General features: G+C 45.3%; 1 protein-coding gene across 1 annotated transcript in view; it reads right to left on the bottom strand.

The window, feature by feature from the left end:
- LOC119172609 (gamma-aminobutyric acid receptor subunit pi) overlaps positions 1-23933 on the bottom strand; it is a 35128-nt gene that overhangs the window by 4722 nt on the left and 6473 nt on the right. The window contains exons 2-9 of the mRNA XM_075892588.1: positions 16935-17003; positions 14316-14362; positions 13470-13567; positions 10155-10222; positions 4107-4339; positions 2494-2576; positions 1506-1646; positions 142-437 (exon numbers count right to left, since the gene is read on the bottom strand). Coding sequence (XP_075748703.1) covers positions 142-437; positions 1506-1646; positions 2494-2576; positions 4107-4339; positions 10155-10222; positions 13470-13567; positions 14316-14362 — 966 coding nt within the window. The 5' untranslated portion in view covers positions 16935-17003. The remainder of the gene's footprint in view (positions 1-141; positions 438-1505; positions 1647-2493; positions 2577-4106; positions 4340-10154; positions 10223-13469; positions 13568-14315; positions 14363-16934; positions 17004-23933) is intronic.

The raw sequence follows: 23933 nt of genomic DNA, 5'->3' as shown, positions 1-23933 counted from the left end.
CTCTATAGAAGACAACGAAGCTCTCGAGAAATCGAGATAACCCGCCTTACTCAATGCCTTCGGGTCTGTAAGGTAGTTTTCAATAAATAAATAAATAAATAAATAAATAAATAACGTCAGGAGACAACGAGGCGCTCAGACCGCGTTGCAGACGATCAGGTAGTCGAAGAAGGCGCCGAGCACAAATCCCAGGCAGAGCAGGAGCCAGACGTCCATGGCGGTGAGCAGGTCGTGTCCTTGCAGCATCGCCTTGAACTGCGTCGTGTGCAGCGTCAGGCCAGCCAGGGCGGCGCAGGGCAGGAACAGGCCACCGCCCGGCAACCACAGGCGCGCCCATGCTACGGGCACCAACATGGCCGACGGTAGCCAGGTGCTCAGCAGGTGCGGCCACGGGTTGCGGCCGAACGCGAACTGCAACAACAGGTAACGCTGGCGGCCTGCGCTAGCAGGGACATCAATGAGACCGTAAGTCGACAGGGTATAGAGTTAGATATCTTACAGGGAAATAAGGCAGTGCAACAAAAAATCGCTAGCAATTCTGATTTATTTCTTTTCGATTTTAACATTCATTGTGAGTGCTCGCTATACACCATGATTCGGCACGTAATATTCTTCAACTGTATATCTATAATTACGTTTAGCCGGCGACAAAAGTGCCGAATGTTTGGACAATTATTACACTTTTGACGCCCATTTAGGCCTGGGAGAACTGTGAATTTCGGAGTAGTTTGTGAGTGTGATCAGCCGAACTGCACGTGCAGTACGTGTTGTTCACGTGTTTCAGGACAGGCCGAAAAAAGAACCTATGGTTGCCTGCCGAGGCCACATAATTATTCCACTTTTTCTTGTGCCTCGCGGTCTCTAAACTTTTGAAGTAGAATATACTTAAAGAGCAGACGTTAGTACAGTACCTCTCTCCGAGACCACCGTTGTCGTTTTCTTCATTTGTTAACCATAAGCCATTAAAACCAATAAACTTTAATCAAATAGAATGGTTATGTAGACTTTTCTTCAATACGTCTCGTTTTCATCAGAGGCCACAACAGTGATTCGTAACAATGTTCAAGTAAGCTGTCCTGGTCTAGGCCTTTCGACGAACTTGAAGGCATGCACCTTTTATTAACTACGCATGTGGCCAGGCTGGCAAATGCAAACCCGTACGAAATTTTCGCTCTGCGAAAGCTGCATGTAACGACTGTATCTTCCATAACCTGAGGTACGGAGTGTCAGGCGCGTAAAAAAAAAAAACACCTGCCCACAAGTTGAGGCATGAAATACACTAGCTCGAAGAATGACCTCAAAAGTATTTGGCAAATTCTGTCCATCAGTACAATGGTGCGTCGCGAGCATGAGAATTTAAACGTAAACGCAAGTGGGCTAGTACGTTGAGCTGAAAAATACGGAAAAATAATACAGCCGCTAGCTGCTGCTCAATCAATTGCCGTGATTCGTGTGCTTTCGACACATAACTCTTATTGCCGACGCTGTGCTTCAGAGACCCTCACCTGCGATTGAATCGAGTGTCTGCTCGCTCGTGTTCAGCGTGATGGTGTGTAAGCGCGCACCGCGTAACCAGAGCACGTTTTCCTCGCCAGTCTTGAACGCGCTGATCCAATGCAGTTGCGCCGTGGATTCCGTGTGACCCTCTGTGGAAAGCGCGAAAGTAATCGTAACGTCCACACCAAGAAAGTTGCCACGGCCGCCTGAACCGGCCACATTATAGACACGATAATTCCGCATATACTCAACGGAACGTGCGTCATTTAAAGCTTAAAATTTAAAGCATTTATGAGAATAAGCAGCGTCTCCTGTCTACCTCTCACTAGTCGTGGCACTTCGGCACGTCATTTTAAACTCCTCATTTTTCTCAATAATGATGTGGAATATTCGAAATCCTTCTGCCTATCCGCAAATATCCTCAACGATCCCTTTGTACAGCGACATCTCCACTTTCACATAGTGGGTGCCAGGAAGGAACCAGGATTGAGAAATAACGCCAGCCCACCAGTAACAGAAATTTCGACATTTGTAATGCAGAAGATGTGCCATAAAATACGAACAATCGATGTCTAAGAAGTTTGAACCCGCACCCCAAAACTTTAAGTTGAAGCCTGAGGTAATAAATGACATGTGCCATATACATTTGAGCAATCTTGACAGCCTAGCAGTGCAAACATAGAACTCTGTCACAACCCACGCCTCGTGAGTTCTTGGCGTAACTGTAAATTGCTTCTTGTGCACAGCATAAGAAAGAAAATCGAAGAGAAAAGAAGAACGTTAGCTTAACGCCGCGCAATAGCCGGTTGAAATTTTGACAGCTACAGGCGCCTGGCCAACAATCACGACTTGGACATCAGTTTGGTACGCCGAAAAACAACTGCAACGTTACAAAATGGTGACTATAGTCCCCATATAAGTTCTGTCTCCGCCGTGGTGTGCAATGTAGAAGTGAGATGTTGCATCACTCATAACTGAACAAGATGAACAACTCACGCAACTTGATCCTGAACGGACAACGCTGTGTGTCCAAGGGATAGAGGTCCAAGTTTATGGCACAAGACACTCTGAACACATACCTGTTGGGTCGAGATGAGAGGAGAGGTCACAAAATTACGATGCATAGACATCTGCTGCATCGTGTCGCAGAGCATAGTGTTCAGTGCATAATTCCTAAAATTTGGATGAGTCGTAAAACGACACTTTGGATGTACCTTTGAATTTATCTCTCAGTTATTTCTAATTCTAAAGACTGATTCGCCATCAGTACAGAAGCTGAATTTTCACCCGAGAAATATTCTTCGGGTTCCGTACGATTGCATTGCGAGTTTGGTTAAAATCGCTAAATAGTGGGACATTCCTAGTTGTCTGTGATGCAATATTCACGTCGCCATGTCATCTCAACACATGCCTGAGCACACAAGCCTAATTGACAAGTTGCCTGAAGCAGTGCACTACTCTGGCGGTGCTTTCCACTCCGAGTCTCATACGATAAAGCATTGTTTGCTGCAGTAGCGTACTGAGTTTTCCAAGAAACTAAGCCCCCAACATTTCATTCTGATATCTTCACACGAAGAGTGATTTCATTAACGCGGAACCCTTTTTCACTACTTCACGAGCTCGCCGAGTGTTATTGTGACGGAGTTTCCCACATAGTATACGCGCACCAAAATCAAACACGGATCGAAGGCCAAAAGAAACCAGGATGATCTGCCGCTGGTGTTCATTCATGACGATTCCTCCCTTTTCCTACTTGTGCTCGTCTGCTGTTCGACAGATGCACTGAAGTATACGACATAGAGATCTTTAAAACAATCATCACAAACATGCAGTCTCTCCATCGATGTACATCAGCGTCTATACGTCTTTGACTAATCGTTCCATACTGGTACGGCGGCCCAAATCTTTAGCTATTGTGCGCGAGCACCAACTTTTTTGTGCGTCAGCGCTGTACGACGGAGCCAAGTTGTAAGGAAGAAAGGAAAATAGGAGAAAAAGAACGACAGGGAGGTTAACCAGCCCATGGGCAGCCGCTTTGCTACCCTGCGCATAGGAGGGGGATGGGGGAGATGAAAGATAGAGCAGGACGAGAGTATAAGCGCGCTCAGCTGGGTCTATCGTCTGCTTGGCTGTTCCTTCGTGAGAACGTCGCTCTGCGTCAACTCACTTTAGACGATCCACATTTGTCAGCTTATCTCATGCACGGTGGCATGCGACGTATCTGCGGGATTTTATTATCTGGGTAGCCTGCCGATATTCGGAATGAAAGATACGGGCAAGACGCGCAGTCTGTTCGTCTGAAGTGAGTTAATGCAGGGCGACGTTTTCACGAAGGAACAGCCAAGCAGACGATGGGCCCAGCTGAGCGCGCTTCCTTGGCATGCGCTTACTCTTGCCCTGTTTGCAACTTGGCTCCATCGTATACGGCGGTGACGTGCGGAAAAGTCGGCACTCACGCACAATAACTAAAGATTTGGGCGGCTGTACGCGGGTGCACGGGAGCCCTGCGTTACGTCTTTGAACAAACTGCTTTCCAACATGGCCTCCGCGATCAATCGCGGCGGCGCGCAGCCGGAACTAATCGCGAAGGCAAGGGTTCAACGAGGTACCTGCGAGTGTCCGCAATGGTGCCGTCCTCGGAAACCCGAGTGATGCGCGAGGCATCGTCAGCTGTGGCGGCCAGCAGACGCACCTCGCTCGCGTCCAGGAATGCCAGTCGTGGAGTCCAGATCGCGTCCTCGAGGTAGGCGGGCAGCGCCACGAAGCTGTTCTTCTTGAAGAAGGTCAGGTTGAGCCGCGGGTCGTGCCACCTCAGCCGTACCAGAGAAAGTAGGCCGAATTCCTGGGCAGGAAAGGTTGCAGTGCCCACTCATGTTACCACGCTGTCAAATCTCGTATCTCCCTGTACATTTGTGTTTGCTGAGTTAGTGAGTGAGTGAGTGAGTGAGCGAGCAAAAATACTATGAAAGGAGAAGGGCTGGAGGAGAAAAAGGGAGGTGACTAGCACCAAGTCAAAGCGTGCGTCCCACACCTATTCACGTGGCATAACATCAGTGTACCAGTCGTGGTTGGCCTCCGCAATCTCTTTACCCACCTCAATACTCGGTCTTGGAGGGTGGTATCGGAGATGCGCCGATCGGTTTCCCACAACTCCCCACCAATCACCAATATGAAGGTGCAGGCGGAAAATTTTGGTAAAAAGTGCACGTGATACGCTGACGGGACTTTATTTTACTGCGAGCTTCATCTGCCACATGAGTGTATGCTTAAATATAACCGAAGGACCCACCACGATGGTCTAGTTGCCAAGGTAATCGGCTGCTGACCAGCAGGTGGTGCGATTGCATTCCGGCCGAGTCGGCCGCATTTTCAATGAGACGAAAATGCTTGAGGCCAAGAGAGAGAGAGAGAGAGAGAACGAATGTAGGAAAGGTAGGGAGGTTAACTAGACTATGCGTCCAGTTTGCTATCCTACACATGAGGAGGGGGAGGGGGGAGTAAAAGAGAGAGAGAAGGATAGACACATGTCACCTCACACACACAATGCCGAGTTTCACAGGCGGTCCCTCAATGAAGTTGGTGACAAGTATCTCAGGAGGGCTCGTGTGGCTTTCTGTGCTGATGTGCTGCGCGACCAGGCTCCCAATGTGCTTAGGTTTAGCTGTACGCTAAAGAACCCCAGGTGGTAGAAATTGCAGGAGCCTTCCACTACAGCGTCTCTCATAATTATATGATGGTTTTGGAATGTTAAACCCCAACAATTATTATTTAAATATAACCGCATAGAACGAGACCTACACGCAAGAACTGCAGTGGTGGCTTGACGAAATTGCCGTTCATGGGCCAGCGGCTATAACCTACTGCTTGTTTCATGTGCTGAAATACCTTGCCAGCCCATGAAGTCATCTCCGAATCCGAAGTTGCCCTATAGTTATTAGGCAAAGTCACACGTGTTGAGTGCTTTCTGGAGCTGTTCGCTATTTCGTAACGCTTCCCCGTGCAAGATCTCGAAAGATTTGCGTGAGAATACATTATTCACATTAACTTCAAGAAACACTCGCGCATTCGCAGAAGTATCAGCGAATATCACTCGAATGGAGCACCTAACCCACACATATGAAAGTTGCATGCGCCTTCACTGATGCTACAGGAAGTCCATAGAACAACAAGAGGGGTCAGGTCAAATTATACATCAAAATGTTACCTTCATCGCGAAATCTCTAGACAAGAATATTTTCACAAAACTGAACTGACACACACTGTTAGAAAAAAAAAAGCAACGATGTAGAGGTAGAACATCTCGAATTTGTTGGCAACATCACAACGTTGAAGCGAAAAACTTCTTTGCGAGCGTCGACATTGTATGGTTCAACTGCGTATTCATCTCTTGCAAATCATTATTCCAAATTACAGATAATGATGGCAGTCGTAATACAGCTGCACGTGATGTATTCACGAAATAGCAGAGATCAGGAAGCTGAACTGTAGACACTTCCCTCCCCTTGTGTTTGCTCCTACAGTCCCTGTATTCGCTAAAATTTGCAGGCACGTGTTGTCTTCTATATGGTCAGTTATGTATCGCAGGTCAAGTCTGCGACTCTTTGCGTCCTCCTAGGCAAGTCACGCCATATTACTATGCCGCCGCACTTGGATGTGAAAGTTTAACTCCAGACGAAAGCATTGTCGTTCTCGGGTATCTCGATTGGGCCTAAAGGAACGCAGCCTCGAGAAGTCATTTGTGATGCCACCGTCAAAAGGCGCTAAAAGGTTCATTTAATCATTCGAGGGTACCTGGCCCTCCAACCTTAATGTCAACCTGTGAAACACTTCGTCAGGGGAATCCGCGATTCGCAGGTGACGTATGGAGCGTCATCATTATCATCTCTGCGGTACGCTGTCGAAGATGTGAGGGGCCATATCCCGATTTAGCCCTCTCAAAGGTTTTATATTAGGTCCATGCCCACAAATTTATTACGAATTTATACAATAACATTTTTTTCAACGTGCGCAAGAAAGGTTTTTCGCCAGTGTCGCCAGCACCGCTACTATTCTGAGAAGAAGATTCTTTGACGCGCAAAGCTCGCGTGTCTTGCGAAAGGGAAGCTGACGGATTTCTTTTTCTCCAGTCGTCATTACTGAGCTCCTGTCGCTACGTGACCATGCGGGCCGTCCCCACGAGAAATGAGAACGGCTGAACGACGCCCTGACGTGATGACATTGGGGATCGCAATCTTCTTGCGGGATGCCTGTTCTATTTCCGACCAACAGTTGGTTTCGTAACACACACGCACACAGCCGCGAACTGTGTTCCACATCGCACACCACCCACTCGATGATCCCAGTAAGCGCGATCCCCAAGGAACTTTTCGGCTTCCCATTCGTCATCATTTCCCTCAACGTGGCCACGCAAAAAAAAAAAAAGTTAACTGTGATGACTTCTACTGTTGCCTTTCAGGCGACACACATGACTCGTTATAGTAGGTTCGTTTCTAAGAACGTTGCGCTGCAGCCGGACACTCCGTGCTCATACTTCCAATGTCCCACCATTTCTTGAGCCATCTCTTGCGACATCTTTCATCTTCCAGCGATTTCATGTACATAGCATCCCGATCGATAGCAGCCTCGACAGCCTTCCATTTACAGATAGGTCAACAGACAGCTGTCGAAAGTCAGTGGTAATGCTGAATAAAGTTTCGAAGATTGTGCAGTAGTTTGTCGCGCCATAATCTGTTAAAAATGAAAATCTTACTACAATGAACATGCTACTAGACAGGTTCTAGAGCTGTTGCACGAGAAGGTTCCTTATGATTCCTTTAGTGATCATTATTTGCCACTTGAACAAAAAACAAGACCAACAAAGCCAGGCTTCCACATGTTGCCAAGGGCTTCAAACAAGAAACAAGTACATGTTTTTTTAAGGCTGTAGACCAACAAGTACAGAACCTTCCTAAGGAATGAAAATTCTCTACAAACAATCCGAGAGGCGGGAAGACTTGTGTAGCGGCTCACCGACAACAAAGACAGACGGCACATTTGCGTAATTAAAAAAAATCTTTTTTTACAAGGAAGATGCACTCAGCTTTCCAGTTACCCTAGTTAGAAATCTGTAAAACTTTACGCAAGGAACAAAGGACTTTAAATCATGTTCCGTATTGATAGCTTGCGCGTGACGACAAGGCTAAAGTACCGGTACTTAAAAATGGCGACATTGATAACGTCATAGCGGCATGATAATGTGCTGATTAACCTGCTTGAATGTGATAACGATGCCGTTGGAACGTTTGCTACCTGCAAGCAATAATAACGAAAGAAACTGCATTCAATGCACTAGTAACATCAACGAGCTATCACAAACCTCCTGCCTCACCATGTTGTCCCTTGAGCATGGCTTTTTCGGTGAAACCAGTGGAAGTCATTCACTGTTATGATGGTTGGTTGCAGTATATGTTCACAACACGCGCCGTCTCAATTCATGTAATCAGCGAGAGTATTTTCACCTTTTCTGCTAGAGTAATATTTGCAGGAGCTATAGACATCTTGAGCTATGCTTAATCTAGATCCAAGCGTACTTCCTGACTAATCGCTCCGAATTCGTGTTTATTAATATTCACTCTTCTAACCGAGTACCTGTAACTTCAGGTATCCCGCAAGGGTCTGTCCTAGGACCTCTGCTCTTCTTAATTTATATTACCAATCTACATTGCATGTATCGTGTAATTTCGTATATTGGCAGATGGCTACGTAATTTACCAATCAGTAACCAATACTCAGGACGGAACACTAATTCAGTATGATCTTAGAAACATAAAAACATGGTGTAATTGTTGGCTTGTGAACCTAGATCACCCCGCCACGGTGGTCTAGTGGCTAAGGTACTCGGCTGCTGACCCGCAGGTCGCGGGATCGAATCCAGGCTGCGGCGGCTGCATTTCCGATGGAGGCGGCAACGTTGTACGCCCGTCTGTTCATATTTGGGTGCACGTTAAAGAACCTCAGGTGGTCGAAATTTCCGGAGCTCTCCACTACGGCGTCTCTCATAATCATATAAGGTTTTGGGACGTTAAGCCTCACATATCAAGTAATTAATGAACCCTATAAATGTAAACCTGTTTCTTTTTCTCGCCGCCATGGCCCTTTAATGTTTACTTGTTCCATCGCTAATTTTCCTACACAATCAGTTCAATCCTTCAAATAATTTGGTGTCATTTTGGCCCATGAACTGTCCAGGCATCGTTGATTTGATTTGTGGGGTTTAACGTTCCAAAACCACGAGTACCTTAGCCACTAAACCACCACAGCGGGGCATCTGTCCTGGCGTCATCACCCTATATACAAACATTATTTGAGCTGCTATAATAAATCACTTAGATTTCTCAGATGTCACTTACACCATACTCCGCCTTATTTCATGATGCTTTCACATGAATCATTTGCTAGATCTAAGCTCGGGTATGCATCTTACATATATGTATGTTTGGTGGGGGTTCCATATATGGAATCCCAATGAAACATACATCATAACTGAACTGGAATAGCTTCAAAATCGGGCTGCCAGGTTCATTCATTCTGGATATTCCCATGTTATCAGCATCTAATCTCTGAAGGCTAAGTCGGGTTTGGAAATTCTTGCTTCCCGCCAACAGTTTGCCACCCTCTCTCTTTTTCATGTGTTTTATTTCAGTTCACTGAATCATCTACCGTACATCACGCCCCTTTCACGCATATGTCATCGCACTGGTCAAGTCGCAATACCACGCGCCCGAACCACTCCATTCCAATCCCCCTTTTTTGTACGTGCAGCAAAAAACTGGAACAGCCTTCCTCACGCCATCTGTGCCATCATTAACTCATCTATATTTGCTGTCTGAAGCTATTATTAGCACCAATGTATAATTTTTTTTCTTTAACACCACTTCTTATGTAATACCCCTAGGGTGGGGGGGGGGGGGGTCTTTGAGGAAATACGACTTCACGTAGAAGTCATCAGTACTGACTAAATAAATAAATAAGCTAATAATTCGATTGATTGATATGTGCGGTTTAACGTTCCAAAACTACCATCTGATTATGAGAGACGCCGTAGTGGAGGGCTCCGGAAATTTCGACCACCTGGGGTTCTTTAACGTGCACCCAAATCTGAGCACACGGGCCTACAACATTTCCGCCTCCATCGCAAATGCAGCCCCCGCAGGCGGGATTCGATCCCACGACCGGCGGGTCAGCAGCCGAGGACCTTAGCCACTAGACCATCGCGTCGGGGCTAAATAAATAATTGAAGTGAAGTGAGGTGAAGCTATAGTTCACCTCGCAATGGTCAAATGTCGTCGCTCTAACGCTACAAAGCATAAATGAGCTACACACCTTGCACGTGATCGAAGAGTTGCGCCGACTAATACGAGAATGCAAGCGAATCAATTTATGCATGAATAATCGCGGTATCCAGTCGCTCGCCTTTGAATTAATTACTTGGTGCGTATTAGTGTAGTGTATAGCTTGTAAGCACCTGATACTGTTTTCTTTAGTAGTGCCTTAAGTAAGTGCGCTTGATGCTGCACACTTTGTTTTTTTTCATAGCGCCACTGGTATACACATTCGTCCGTTTAAGTATGTCACAAAAATAAAACAGTGCTCCATTCAATAAACAAGTTGCCGCTTACACTTTCCGCGCCTGAGAGTGGGTTCACGTTCAATAGATTCATGTCGAGGTAAACTTGCGCAGGTTCACCTGGAAATAGAAATAGCACATAAAACAGAATTAAAGGAAATAAATGTAATTCTAGGCTATTGTAATGCTTCCAAGGTCTGTGTCACTCTGCATACCGTTCGGAAAAATAAGCCGGGTTTTAATCAACAAAAAAATTCACGAGGTTACGGCAAAACAGTGGACTGTCGGAGTAAATTTTCCGACTCAACGGAGAATTGTCATCACAGTGCATATATTTGGGAGATCGAAAAGCTTCGGTGATCATTGATTAGGTGCGTACAACCGACGTAAGTTAGCTACCAACCTGCCTGTTTTTATAGATTCAGGTCAATACGTGCGCATGCAAAATCGGGGCAGCTGCGGTGCGAAAGCATGAGCAAACAGCGGAGCTGCAGCTTTCCCCTCCTCCTGTCTCTCATATTTATTTTCAACCTACTGCTATATGCTACACTACACAACAGTATGCTAGGCTTTACCCGATCTTCTCCCCAATTTCCCACTCCACGCCTTCATTTCCCTTTTTCATCCCCTTGCTAGACTTCACTACACATGTCCAATGCATGCTACACTTCCTTTCTCTCTCTTCTTCTTCCTTTATCTCCCTCTCTTTCTTTTCTATCCCTTTCTCTCGCTCTTTTTCTTTACTTTTCCTCCCTTTCTGTTTCTCGCAATATTTTTCTCGCTGTTGCGCCCATAGCGACACAATCATATGGTTACATCCGCAAATGCTTGTTTAGATAGCAAGCTCTCCCGGATAACCGAAGGGTTACCACACCGCCCTTCGGATTGTTGAAACGCTGCTTCAAATCCTACTTTGCCGAGAATTTTTTCTCGCCTTGAATTTCTCTTTTCATCTTTATGTTTCTTCGCCAGTCGGAGTTACTGCGTCCCTAGGCTTAAAAAATTGGCGCAGGTGTTTATATATTAACCCACGCCCTATTCGCTTTGGCACTCCATGTAACCTGAACCATTCATGGTGGCCTTCAACTCAGCGGGGAACCGTCCAAGTAGTCTATGAATGAACATGTCCATCGAATTAAAATGCCGTTCCGTGACGAAGCGAAGTCACTCTTGGCAACGTTCGGCTGTGCCGCCACTAGACGTACCTATGATATAGTATTACAGAGTGCCAATGGAAGTCTTTATCTATGAAAGCACTTGGTTATTTTATCGGTGTGCGTACATATTCTTCTCCCGCTTGTGTATGTGGGACAGAGCCCACGCATACGCAAGGAGTGACGACAACTCCTCTAACACATTTTTTTTTAACTGTTGACTGCGCGGTAGCACGAAATGTAGAAAGCTGAGCATGGCTCATGCCCTCACGAACGCCTTCCGTTGAAAGAGTCGCTAATTGCCACCATGTTTTTGCAAGGATAGAAACAGATGAAAACGCAATGTGCTATGAAGGTTGTATGAGCATGGCTATGGTACTTCAGAAAGGCTAGTCCACGTTTCGATAGGTCAACAATTGTTTTCGAAATCGCCTTTGATAAAGATAGGCACACCTATGGAAACGTCCAGCTGGCTGTCTGAGGCCCCCATTTCTTCATTATACAACCTATGCGGCACTGCACGCGTACCAATGGGCTAGCTGCAAAGCAAAACGCATGCTCGTAAGCATGTGGACTGCAGTGAACTTACTCGATTCGAGGCACGCAGCCAACGTTACTTACTCCGACTCTCAACTTCCTTTCACCGCTTACTTTGATATTTTCAACATTCCGATTGGCTCGGGAACACGCTGTGCAACGTAACACGAAGGATTCGATCGCCGTCCTTTCTCCCCATCAGAAGAGCGTGCTTACGCGCAGCCTTGCACAACACACGGTTTCCTCGCTTTATAGTTCGTTCTTTGGTCAAGTTCTGTGCGGCGTCGCCCTTGAATGCTAAGGAGAACCTACATATCATAAGCTTAACTCAGGAATCACAAGGACTGTCCGAACGAAGTAAAGAGAAGCGCTCAAGAATGATCCTAATGTCATAAAACGGCAGGGTCCCGTTACATCCGGGCGGGCACGAAACGACTACGCTGCTCTTCGCTTCAACGCGTGCCAAAAATGTAGCGCACGCAAGGTCACCTTTCATGAAGTGCTTCAAAGATGAACGATGCGCCTTGGCGAGGGAATCTCTAGGTTCGGTAAAATGCGCAACGAAGAAAACTACGGATGCAGTTTCTGATTTTTCTTTTCACCATAATGTCTTCCCTCTTTCTTGTAAGACTACTAGCGAATACAGAGTCAGGCTTTCTGTACCTCTAATAACGCATTCCTGCGACCGAAAATTAAAATATTGAGTGGTGCGAGTTGCCACGGAAATATATCACGAACAGCACAGTCTGGGCAGTGCCAGAATCTTCATTGACCCGAGAGATTTTAGGTGAAACATGCGACACGTGTCCGTCGAATAGAGCGCCTCAGACGCGTCATAGTTTCTCGCCACACCAGAGAGGCCACGTATTGTGATAGTCAGCTTCGAAGGCTTTTGGCGTTGATTGCTGGAAAATAAAGCAATATATACATTCCAAGCGAATACGTTGTATCGGCACCAGTGCAAAATATCAGAGCACCCTGCATATGCTCTTAATTAGTGCAGTGTTTTTTTATTTATTTCGGGAGTCTGCTCCTACGCATAATAACTTTTGATTCAAAAATACACATACAGGCTTGCTTCATGTATAAGCTCCAATAGAGAATGGTGGTGAGGTCCACGAATCCAGCAGCCAAAGTCGGGTGGTCGCTCCGTGCAACAGTCCCGAGGCCTTTTGCACGGAGGTGACGCCGACGGCTTAATTGTAGACCAGTGCAGTTTTTTCCTGAACTGGGGCCTCAGAATGTGGACACGATGTGCCATACGGTACTTTTGCGCCCAAAGGGTGGTCACGGATGGGGTAAGCGCAATCCTAACAGGAAGTCTTGTAACGTTTTCAGTGTTTTTCGTGTTGTTCTTCGCGAGGTCTAGAAGATGCCTCACGTCTTAGCCATATATGTAAACTATGCCTGTACCGCCGGTATCCGGCCGGCCTCAAAGGTCGAACGTGCGTTGATTAATAGCTGACCAGAATGAACGCGAGTGCACGACTCATGCGGCCTTAACCGCGACGAAAAGACGCTGTCCTTAACCGACAAGCGAGAGTTTCAAATGGCCCCGAGACACGCTTCATTCTGGCCGCAAAAAGGAGCAAAAGGAGACGTTTAGTATACACACGCTGAATAAAAGAGAATCATCACAATCTCCAATATCCACGCACTCGCCGAAGCTGGCTCACCGGCTTGGGACGGCGCTGTGTACTTCTTGTAGCCGGAGCCGAGGACGACAAGTTTTGTGATCGCCTCATCAACGGTCAGGTTTGCGTACACGTAAGACCTGGAGAGAGGGAAAAGGAGAAGCGACAGAAAAGACTGAAGATGCAATTAGGGAATAAAATGAGGCTATCCCGGATATAGGACAGGCCCGCGCGCGTCTGAGTTATTCAACTGTCTGCAGAACCTTTGACCGGGATTGTGCATACTAATTCCATGCAACGCGGTGCAGGGAGGTCAAGTGAGATACTAAGCTATATGCACCTGCACTGGGCATTCGTTGCATTCACGCGAATGGTGCGGAGCAACAGTGCATCCCGGAGGTTTCCTGCACGACGGGCGATAACGTGTGGCCCTTGGCCCCCGTGCAGATTCCATGCGTGCGAAGCTATGCTTTCCGGTGAAGCTCCTGCGGTTTCTGTTCTTTGAGGCGACTATACCGCATTAGCATTGATTGCCTATTTCTAGCGCTGCCGCTCTATGGGCCCTCTTCAAGGTGAAATGGTTCTAAGCAGCGAAGTACCTCCCCAGACAAACCTCGTTAAATGGAGTTAAAAGCTCGCGAAACACTTTCGGGTCTGCAGCATTGCGCCTGCTGAGCGCGGATTCACGGGATTTTCGAGCTTCTGCGGAACACGATGGCAGCCTTTTTATTGCCATTCAAGGAAGAATAGATTACTGGGGGAGTGTTTCAGCGACGGAACAGCAATCGTCACTTTGCTAGCTCGCTTTTTTTGTTTTCAAAAACACTACTTTCGCCACTTGATTTTTTAATTTTTTACTTGTGTCGGAATGTACATAAAAATGCTTACCATGTCACTCCTAGCAATGCGATCATAAAGTAATTTCCACCAGCCATCTGAAATACAAATCGAGACCTAACCTATAGTGCGTACAAAACACAATCTAGGCTTGTAGCCGCAGTAAAAAGGTACACCCAGGGGCATAGCCAGGTAACGGCACACCAACACCAAGCCCGTGCCCCCCCCCCCCCTCTCAAAAAAAAATTTTTCGACACGGCATAGAGAGGTAAAAATGACAATTTTAAGGAGGTGCCCTCCCCCAAAATCAATCAAATAGGCGAGCCCCCTTCCCATGGAAAGAACCGCTGGCTACGCCCCTTAGTACACCCTATACGTTCTGACGATCGAACGTCGTCTGAAATACTTTTGAGTATTTTTGGCAGGCCTTCCTGCGTGAGGCTCAGAAAGCTGCATATCACCACTATACCCCGCCCGCCTTTCGACACGGGCGCACGCTGCAGTTGAAGCACTCTGTCATTGTTCGCAAAGGACCAGCTTAATATTTATCTTTAAATATGTTAGTGTACCCACTGTTAGGTCTTGTCACGTTCCTACAGAGGTGTATACAAACATGAAAAATAATAAGTGCGCAGCGCATGACGAAATGAAAGCTTATTTGTTGATAAACAGGAGCTGTTAACTTACGCAGAAACAACTTCGTAATACTACACCGCTCAAATTCGAACAGTGCACTTTATATGCATTAACCGACACAAAATCAATATGCAACCCGCACTTTATGTCAGTGCACTCTGCGACAAAGTTATGCTTCTTTAAAATTGCATGTAAGCGAAGATTCAATTAAGGACTGAGCCAACTAAAGCACCGAATCTTTTAAAATTTTGCATTATATCGCTAAAACTGCGAGCCCAGAAATGTCTAAGCTCCATGTGAGATCCGCTACATCTGCATATAAGTTGGAGTTTTCTAAAATGTGTACGTGCCCATAGACGCATATATTGCTTCAATTGAAAGAAAACACTGGCCGTACTATTGCCTCAGGATAATTGCTAGCTCCGACATGATGTCTCTACGTTCTTCCAACTTATTTTTAAGCCGCTTTTTTTACTTCGCCTCTTCGGAAAATAATATTGGTGAAATGAAAAGCGCCGCCCTTCCAATATCTACCCCCGCTTCGAATGTTTATCCCGGTCTATTGCTGTTCCAACACTAAGATTATGCTCATTACCGTCAAGGATGAACAAGAGGACAAGCAAGAAAGACGTGCTTTCGGGGTATTTCTCAGAATTGTTTCCAACCGCCGTTTCCCCAGTCGATAAACTCAAGAAAAGAGCATGTAAAAGTAAATGATGATTTTTTTTAAACGCGAGTAGAGAGGAACAAGACGTCGGAGATGGCAAATACAGTGGTCGTTCTTTTTGAAGTCAAAACTTTATCTTCCTGAACCCACACGCTCTACGTTCAGATGAGCGAGAACAAAGGTTACGGCCTTATTCTGTAAATTACCAACAGTGAAAAGCCCCTGAAACCGTTATTATAAACAAGGGCCATAAAAAGGGGAAAAAAGTAACTGCGCAAGAACCTAAACTTTCTCTGTTTCATTTACTTTGCTACCTCACTCCTCGTATTTCTACCTGAAGCCTTATTCGCGAGGCAGGAAAGGAAATCATTTTCACTTGCCCTCGGCGTTTTCACGAAAACTGCAATTATAGGAACGTGCGTGCGCCCGTCTGTTATATATATATATATATATATATATATATATATATATATATATATATATATATATATATATATATATATATATATATATATATATATATATATATATATATATATATATATATACGTGTGTGTGTGTGTGTGTGTGTGTTCGCGCGCGCGTTTGTGTGTGAAGAGGAGAATGCGTGGGTGGGTTGAATACGAGTATAGGCGTCGTTCATAACTGATACATGTCGTTCATAACTGGCGCCTTTCTTATTGATTTCTTCGTTTAGTTTTCCTTTTTCATTTAATAATACTGTTCACTACTTTGACCAAAATCGAACGTCTAATTCCTCAGCACGTTATGCTTTTCCAATCATTGAATAGCGCGTGAATAATTGCGTTTTGTCTACGTCTGTTGGAATAATACTGCGATTGATCGGGCTCTTGAAATGTGTTTGATTATATTTTTTTATTCAAAGCTAAGAAATGATTCGAAATTCATACGCATCAATCAGCTAGAAGCAATTGTGAAATGTTGATCAGACGCAGCATACTTCCTCAACAACCTCGCGTTCACAATGACACGTTCGTAGATTCATTCGAGCTACACTTACCCCCGTATTCTAGAACGCCCCTTCACTCAACGCTCCACCTTCACTCGAGAAAGCCGATGGAAGCGTCATCTCTAGGCAGGGAGAGTCACTGCATATCAGTGGTAATTTGCTGCTATTATTGAGTAGAGCAGCGCCATTCTCAGCCGAGCAGCGGCGCAGCGCTCAACTCTGTCAAGTGAAGGGTGAAAGTCGAGTCGAGGGGCGTTTGTGAATACGGGGGCTATAATACGAGCCTTCAACGCGCGACAACTACCACTTTTTCTCCAGATCACAACCGCGAACGTAAAATTCCAGTGATTGGTATCATCGCTATAAACTTATTGCTACAAAGGGCTCAAATACTTACCGAAACGCTTGCTCATCAAGTACAGAGTGTAGAACCTTGAATCTATGGCGCACACTCACGCTGGGGGATCTGCCAAGAACCGGATAGGTTTCATAAAAGAATTCTTCAACAATACGTCATGGCTGGACTACTCAAGAGAAAGAAGAAATATGAAACAGGGCGGATTTATTAATGGAATAATAAAATGTGATGATATGCAAACAATGAAGTGACTAAATTGAATTTAAAAAGGAATTTGAAGAAGTAAAAAATAAGAGCAAGGATTGATTTCAAAAACTTAATTCCGTTCTTGTTATAGTTGTTCTGAATCAAGTGCAATACCCGCTACATGATATGCCCACGAAGCAATTTTTTTCGCGTTTAAGAACGGAGAATTTCTGAATAAATGTGAAGCTTTTATTAGTAAAGCAAACGTACGCAGGGTACTTAGCGAAACATTAACGGTATGTTTGTTTTTCTTTTTTATTCGGTGGCCTTACGGGTAAGAACAAAGAACTGATTACGAGGCCCGCCGTAACGGGCAACTCAGTGTTAACTTAGACAAACAGGAGTTCTTAAAGCGTGCGCCTATGAAAATCTAAGCACAAGGGCGTTCTTTTTTTTTAAATTTAGCTTCCTTCAAAATACAACCACAGCTTATGGATTCAAAACCATGGCTTCAAGGCGGCTTCAAACACAACAACGCGAGACCGTGATATACAAAACAAAAATGCAGGTTGCCTATGTTAGACCAGTATTAGGAGAATCCAAAATTAAGATTCGTTAGGAACCAAACTAGGAATTAGGAACCAGCTTCTAATTTACGTCGTAAATGATTCGACAAATTAAAGGTCATATGATCCGCCAGAATCTTAGCCGATTACCCTTAGTGAATAGGCACCATCCCATTAACGTTGTCATAACCACCATCAGCATCGTTATCATCGTCGTAGTCGTCATCGTCGTCGTTCAAATTGAACTGCGCTTGTAGGTCGAGGTCTGAGAAAATCATAAACGATGAACTCTTTCATAAACGATGGACTCTTTCATAAACGATGAACTCTTTCATAAACGATCATAAACGATGGACGTCACAGCCAAGGTTACAAATAGTAAGGTGAGAGTAAGCTCCTATGAGTTCAAGCTGTCCATGAATTGGATTGTTTATTGCTTTCCCTTTCGTCCACAATGAGCGACTGGCCAAGCTGCCAAACCACACTGTTACCCATATTTTTCACTTTCTAATGAGCTGATTACACAGAAAGCCCACTTGCCGCAGTAGTTTAGGGGCACGGTTTTGCGATGCTGAGCTCCACATGATATGGTCGATAACAGTCACGGCTACCGTATATTTCACTAGAAAAAAAAATGTTTGTACGTGTGCAGCATAGTTTTCATAATATTAAATTTAACAGGCCTTTACGACGTCTCATTGCATGCTTGATCATTTTTGTTTTATTTTGTTTTGTTTTTTGCACTTGCCTCATTGCTTCGTGAAGAATTTCCAGAGGACATGGTTCGACAATGAAAGAAGGAATATGAATGCAGTACTGGCGAACTAGAGCAATTCGCCAAAATTTATGGTGGCATTTGTTTTAATAACTAAATAAGTAATGGAAATAGCACATTATGAGAAACACATCACGAAAAAACACCTTACGCTAGAATCGTTCGTAAGAAAATATTTCAGCCAATCATGATGCTGGGCATATCACTAATGATACCTGCCGACCAATGGCTAATAGCACCTAGGGGCCAAAACCTTTTTAGATTCTGCCTGTTATATTAATTTCTTTCCGCGTGACAATATGATCACTTTTTATCACAGCTAACTTTTCGAATGCCCAGGGCTGCTTTTGTATTCCGATAGCGGTACTGGTAACAATTAATTAAACTCAGCGACAGTGTGGGGAAAAACCGCGAGTTGTTTCAACCGAAGGTAAAAATAACCATATTACCTAGCGGGCTTTGAATGAAAAAACAGCGCTGGAACAGGACGGAGACGAAAAGACAAAAACACGTCACCAGTATGTACCAACCAGCCCAATTCAAAACGCTAATACCTAGCGGGCACATTCTATTGTAGCGCTACAATTAGCGCGGACCAGCTTTTCTCTCTTTCACAGGCTCTGAGTGCATACTCTTAAACGCACAGCCCCGTGGAGCTAGTTCTAAGTATACATCAAACATATATTTAAGTAGCCGGGTCTTCTTGGCGCGACTCCAGCGCCATACAATCAATTTCTTATAACCATGAAGGCCATTTCGCTGCTGTGGAAAATAGTCTAAGGCCAAGGATTAATGAGCCTTGATCGAAAAGGAGCTTATACGTGAGCGACTCTGCTTTCCTGGAGCAAAGTGCAAAGGACGCTCCGAGATCAAGTGCAGCAAGCTTTCAGCGAAATCTCAGATTGAAATGAAAAAAAAAACAAGAAAAGCTACGACTCGGAACAAATGAGCAAACGCTCCACGCTCGCTCTGAACATCAGAGGTCGGCTCAGCGCGCATTTGCGCAGGGTTTGCTTTTCGTCTTTATTTCTTGCTCGCCGCTGCGATGAAGAATATGTCGTCGCCTAATAGCCTGGCGGCAAATCACACGACACGCATCGTCCACTGAAACGCCCTTGATGGAGTCCACAGGCCACGTGATTTTGCATCGCCCAATCAAATAAAAGTGCGCGTACTTGAAATCTAGCGGCGCATTCACCCCACCTGATTTCGCTAGCGAATCACATACGCTCGTGCGCTTACAGCTTCACTGTTATCTGATTTTCACTGCGTGTAAATGGCTAACTTTTTTTTTCTTTTCCTATGTGGTTCGTGGGATAAGACAGCCTCCCACCTTTACCAGCTACCTATTCTTCAAATAATGTTTTCTCTTTTTCTTTTTGCCGCCATATTGTCGTCATCATCCTTTCCAAAACCAGTAAACGCATTATAGGGGTTCTTGTTAATACATGAAATGTTGCTAATGTTAAAAAAATATTAATAATAACAAGAACCGTCGATGAATTCAAGCGCACCCCGAACCTGTCGTCACACGGCGCCAATGGACACGCTGCTACGACACTGCTGGATTCCATTCATGTGCACCTCAAGCTCTTTTCATCACATGCGGGACGACAGAGACCAGTTATGTAAATTCGCATTCACGGAGTTGTGCCGTCGACCTTGAGGCAAGCTAGGGGTTCGTAGTTATTTGTCCCTTACCCTGTCGCGCCCGTCGCCCTGTGGTGGGCGGTTTTCTCCATAGCATGCCGTGAATTAAAGCAGTAAAATATTCCATAGAGCCAGACGGTCACAACGCATCGCGACGCACAAAAAAACGAAGAAGCAAGAAGAGCGGATTACTGCCGTTGCTCGACGAGAACTCTTTCAGAATACGAACGAGCAAGTTGTTTCATGCGCGCTTCGCAGAAGAGATTCACCCACTGTGTTGTGCAGTATAAAATGAAGGAGAAATTCGTTCGATCGTTTTTATCCTCACATTCTCTGTTCTGTAGAGTACACCGAAGTATAACGCATTAAAAAATAAAAGCTTTGTGAGCTTGGGCGAAGGAGTCTGTAATCTCCTACTCCGGTCTCAAGGTCCAAGATCACCGAGCATTTGAGTAAATGTGACAAAGTATAGACCAGCACCAAGGTGTGCAGTGAATACAGCGCAAGTTATGCTGTATGATGAAATAAAAACCAGACAAAATCGATAAAGGGAAAAGGCACCGTCCCGCCCTCTCCTGGTAATTCGAGACGCCTCCGCTCTAGCTCGATTCCAAGTAGCGCTCAATGCTACCTACTATAGTTCCAGGCAGCGGGCAATGCAGACCTCAGTGCAGTTAGAGGCTGTTCACATGCGACCAACACGCGTTACAACTGTTTACTTATATTATATGTGGTCATTTATGACGGACTAATACATGGCCTGTGTGCATGTGTGCAAGTTGGGCGTGGGCGGATGGTTAACACTGCGCACCATTGCTCTTGGGAAAATCGAAAATCGAAATTGAAAACCGAAACTGGACATACCATGCAAGAACCATGTAGATAGGCGCCACAGCGGCTCTGATGCATCCTGGGGATGCAACACATGTCACTGCAACCGACTACACGGGCTGAATTTGTCAATCAATAAGTCAAATCCGAACAAAAAGCAAATAAATGAATGAATGAATAAATGAATGAATGAATGAATGAATGAATGAATGAATGAATCTATCTATCTATCTATCTATCTATCTATCTATCTATCTATCTATCTGTCTGTCTGTCTGTCTGTCTGTCTGTCTGTCTGTCTGTCTGTCTGTCTGTCTGTCTGTCTGTCTGTCTGTCTGTCTGTCTGTCTGTCTGCCTGTCTGTCTGTCTGTCTGTCTGTCTGTGTATTTGCTTCAAACTAGGTCGCAACTTCTACGTCGCTGCACATAAGAGAACGCTGCAGCATAAGTGTAAGATACCGAGGCTACGCAGTCAGCGCAAGCCCTTCTTTCTCCGCCCGCCAAGGTCGTTTACTTGCCGCACTCTATACTTTTCCAATTGTTCATCTCGAAAGAAGGAAAAAGAGCCACTGTAGCTCCCCTTGTTTCACCCTGTACCACGCACACGATAAGTAGTCGAGCTAAGGCGTAACGCTGAGTCCTTCGAACGTCGTCGGTGGAGTCTCTTCGAATCTGTGTATACGTGATAACATCGCCGTGAAAGCTTGCCTCCAGCTGTAAACTCCTCGCTGACGCTTCCAAATCACGTCGCCGGCACTGGGCACCAGAGTCGATGTGGGACATGTATTCGACTCGTCAGGCAGAGAAAGGGTGGTGGAGGACCAGATGCACTGAGTAGTCAGAGGAGCCTTGTGAATTGTGCTAGTGTGACGACCACGCAGGCATAATTATAGAGTAACTAACGCGGTTAGCACAACCTGTGCGGAAGATGGTGCACAAGGAAGATCTGCGAGAAAAACGCCGGAGAGGGTTGAGAGGTTGTTCAACTACAGGCAGAGTGAACCCGTGAAGGAAAAGTCTCACGGTCCTTCACTAATTTGCTTGAGATGACGCGAATACGGAAGGCATCTTCTTTTAACAATTGGCAAAGCTAGAGGTACAAACGCCCGTCCTCAGAAGCCACTCCACGTCGTTGCCCAACAATAACCAAACCACAGGTGCGCACCACCAGGAGTGCGATTGTCGATGCATCCACCTATACTCGATGCATCCCTCTATGTATTAGCAAAAGGAATAGCTATGGCGTAGTGGGCACCTTGTAACTCTACCTCCAATAGACCTTCTAGGACAGTTTGAAACGACCGGTGTTAAACACGGATGTTTTTTTCCCTAGCAGCATAGTTGAAGGCAGTGCGCACGGCGCCAGATTACGCTATCGCACTCCACTCTTCAAGCTGAAACTCAAGCATCCTCGAAGTTTTCTTTTTTTTTTTTTGTTACGCCACTGCAGTTCCGAGACGTTACTCAAGTAACAAAACGCTCGACGACAAACCGAGTGGCTTTGCGCGGAGCTTTGAAATAATTCAGCTCCCAGCCTCGTATCACAAGTACAAAACATGTGCTGGGCTTCGAAGCCATTGAGCCTTTCATGTTCGCTCGCAGCCATTCTTGGCATGTCGGCTTCTGAGCTTCTGGCATTCCGCATTGTACTCTACCAGAATGACGACTGAACTTCGTGCGTCGGCTCGCATTTCTGACGGCGTAGGAGTATCGAAGGGAAGCCCCTTTGTCGCACGCAAAGAGCGAAGCAACATATATGTCTTGGAAACGGCAGCCTCAACTTACTTGTATACGAACGCTCGGTCAAACAAGGTAACGCAAAAGGGCACGTGACCAAAAATGACAAGACAGCGGACTCGCTTGCTTTGCCACTTTTCGTGCATTTTTTTTAAGTTATGCTCTCAAGCTTGTTCAACTTTGCAAGCGTAGCTCTGAAAGCCAAACTATCGTGACATTCTCTTCTACCTTCTTTCAATTTTGTGCGGGTAGCATTTCATACTGCCAGCTTTTCCCGCCCTTAAATCCCGCCGCGATTCTCCCATGCCGAAAGACGACGTTGTTTACCGGTAACGTGAACAGCTTTTCTTTCGGTCAAAAAGAAAGTCCGCCACGTCAGTTCCGGTTTCAGTCTCCTCTACTGTTTGACAAAGGATAGGCGAGTGGAGCGGTGTTCTTCCTTTATTCCCTTTGACAACGATGTCACAGGATAAACGGATGCATCTCTAGCATTCACCTATTCGTTCTGAAAAAAAAAAGTCAAGTTCGACTGTCTCCTTAAATGAAAGTGACAGGCACGATAAACATCGTCAAGGACAAGCAGTGAAAGTTTTTTAGGCAGGTCTCTGACTTCTTATTTTTACGATTTTTTCCACCTACGGGCAACTCATTCTTTTTAGAAGCAGATTTGAAATGGGACTTCAGCACATGAAATTTTTTTGGATGCCGGTGAGGCAGGAACACGCCTTTTTTCTAGTTGTGATGCGGTTCTTTCATCTCTGCATAAACATATACATAGAAACTAACACTGAAACCAGGATATACATATAACTTAGGCAAGGAGTACCGCTCATGTTACCAAAAGTTTCTGAGGGAGCTTTGTCCATGATCAAGAGCTATAGTGCGAGAACTAGTAAACACATTAGTGTTGTCGCCAGTATTCTACGTATTCGTTCATGGACGCAGCACTAGCTGCTGCGAGAACCAGTTATTTGACCGCGTAGTCAGTTTACTACAGTGCATTCCAACACGACGTTTTTGGGTAGTTTGACTTGAGCGCTGGACCGCTGTCCAGATTATCCGAGGGCTATTAAGTTATCAGTATTATTACAAACTTATTCAGACCTGAGTTCAAAATATTAAATGATATAATTTCAACATGATACTCCGCAAGCAAGGCCACCCGCAAATGCATGTGCGAAGATAATGTGCAGAAGTCGCTAACCAAAGTAAAATCAGACCCCCCCCCCCCTTAAAATATATCAATAAGCTCTTGCAATCAGAAATCAAAAAGGGGGAGAAAGCCGTAACATCA

The sequence above is a fragment of the Rhipicephalus microplus genome, chromosome 4, assembly GCF_043290135.1.
Source record: "Rhipicephalus microplus isolate Deutch F79 chromosome 4, USDA_Rmic, whole genome shotgun sequence".
In the NCBI taxonomy this organism is placed as follows: Eukaryota; Metazoa; Arthropoda; class Arachnida; order Ixodida; family Ixodidae; genus Rhipicephalus; species Rhipicephalus microplus.
The sequence above is the reverse complement of the archived record's forward strand: the minus strand, read 5'-3'. Positions and strand labels throughout refer to the sequence as shown.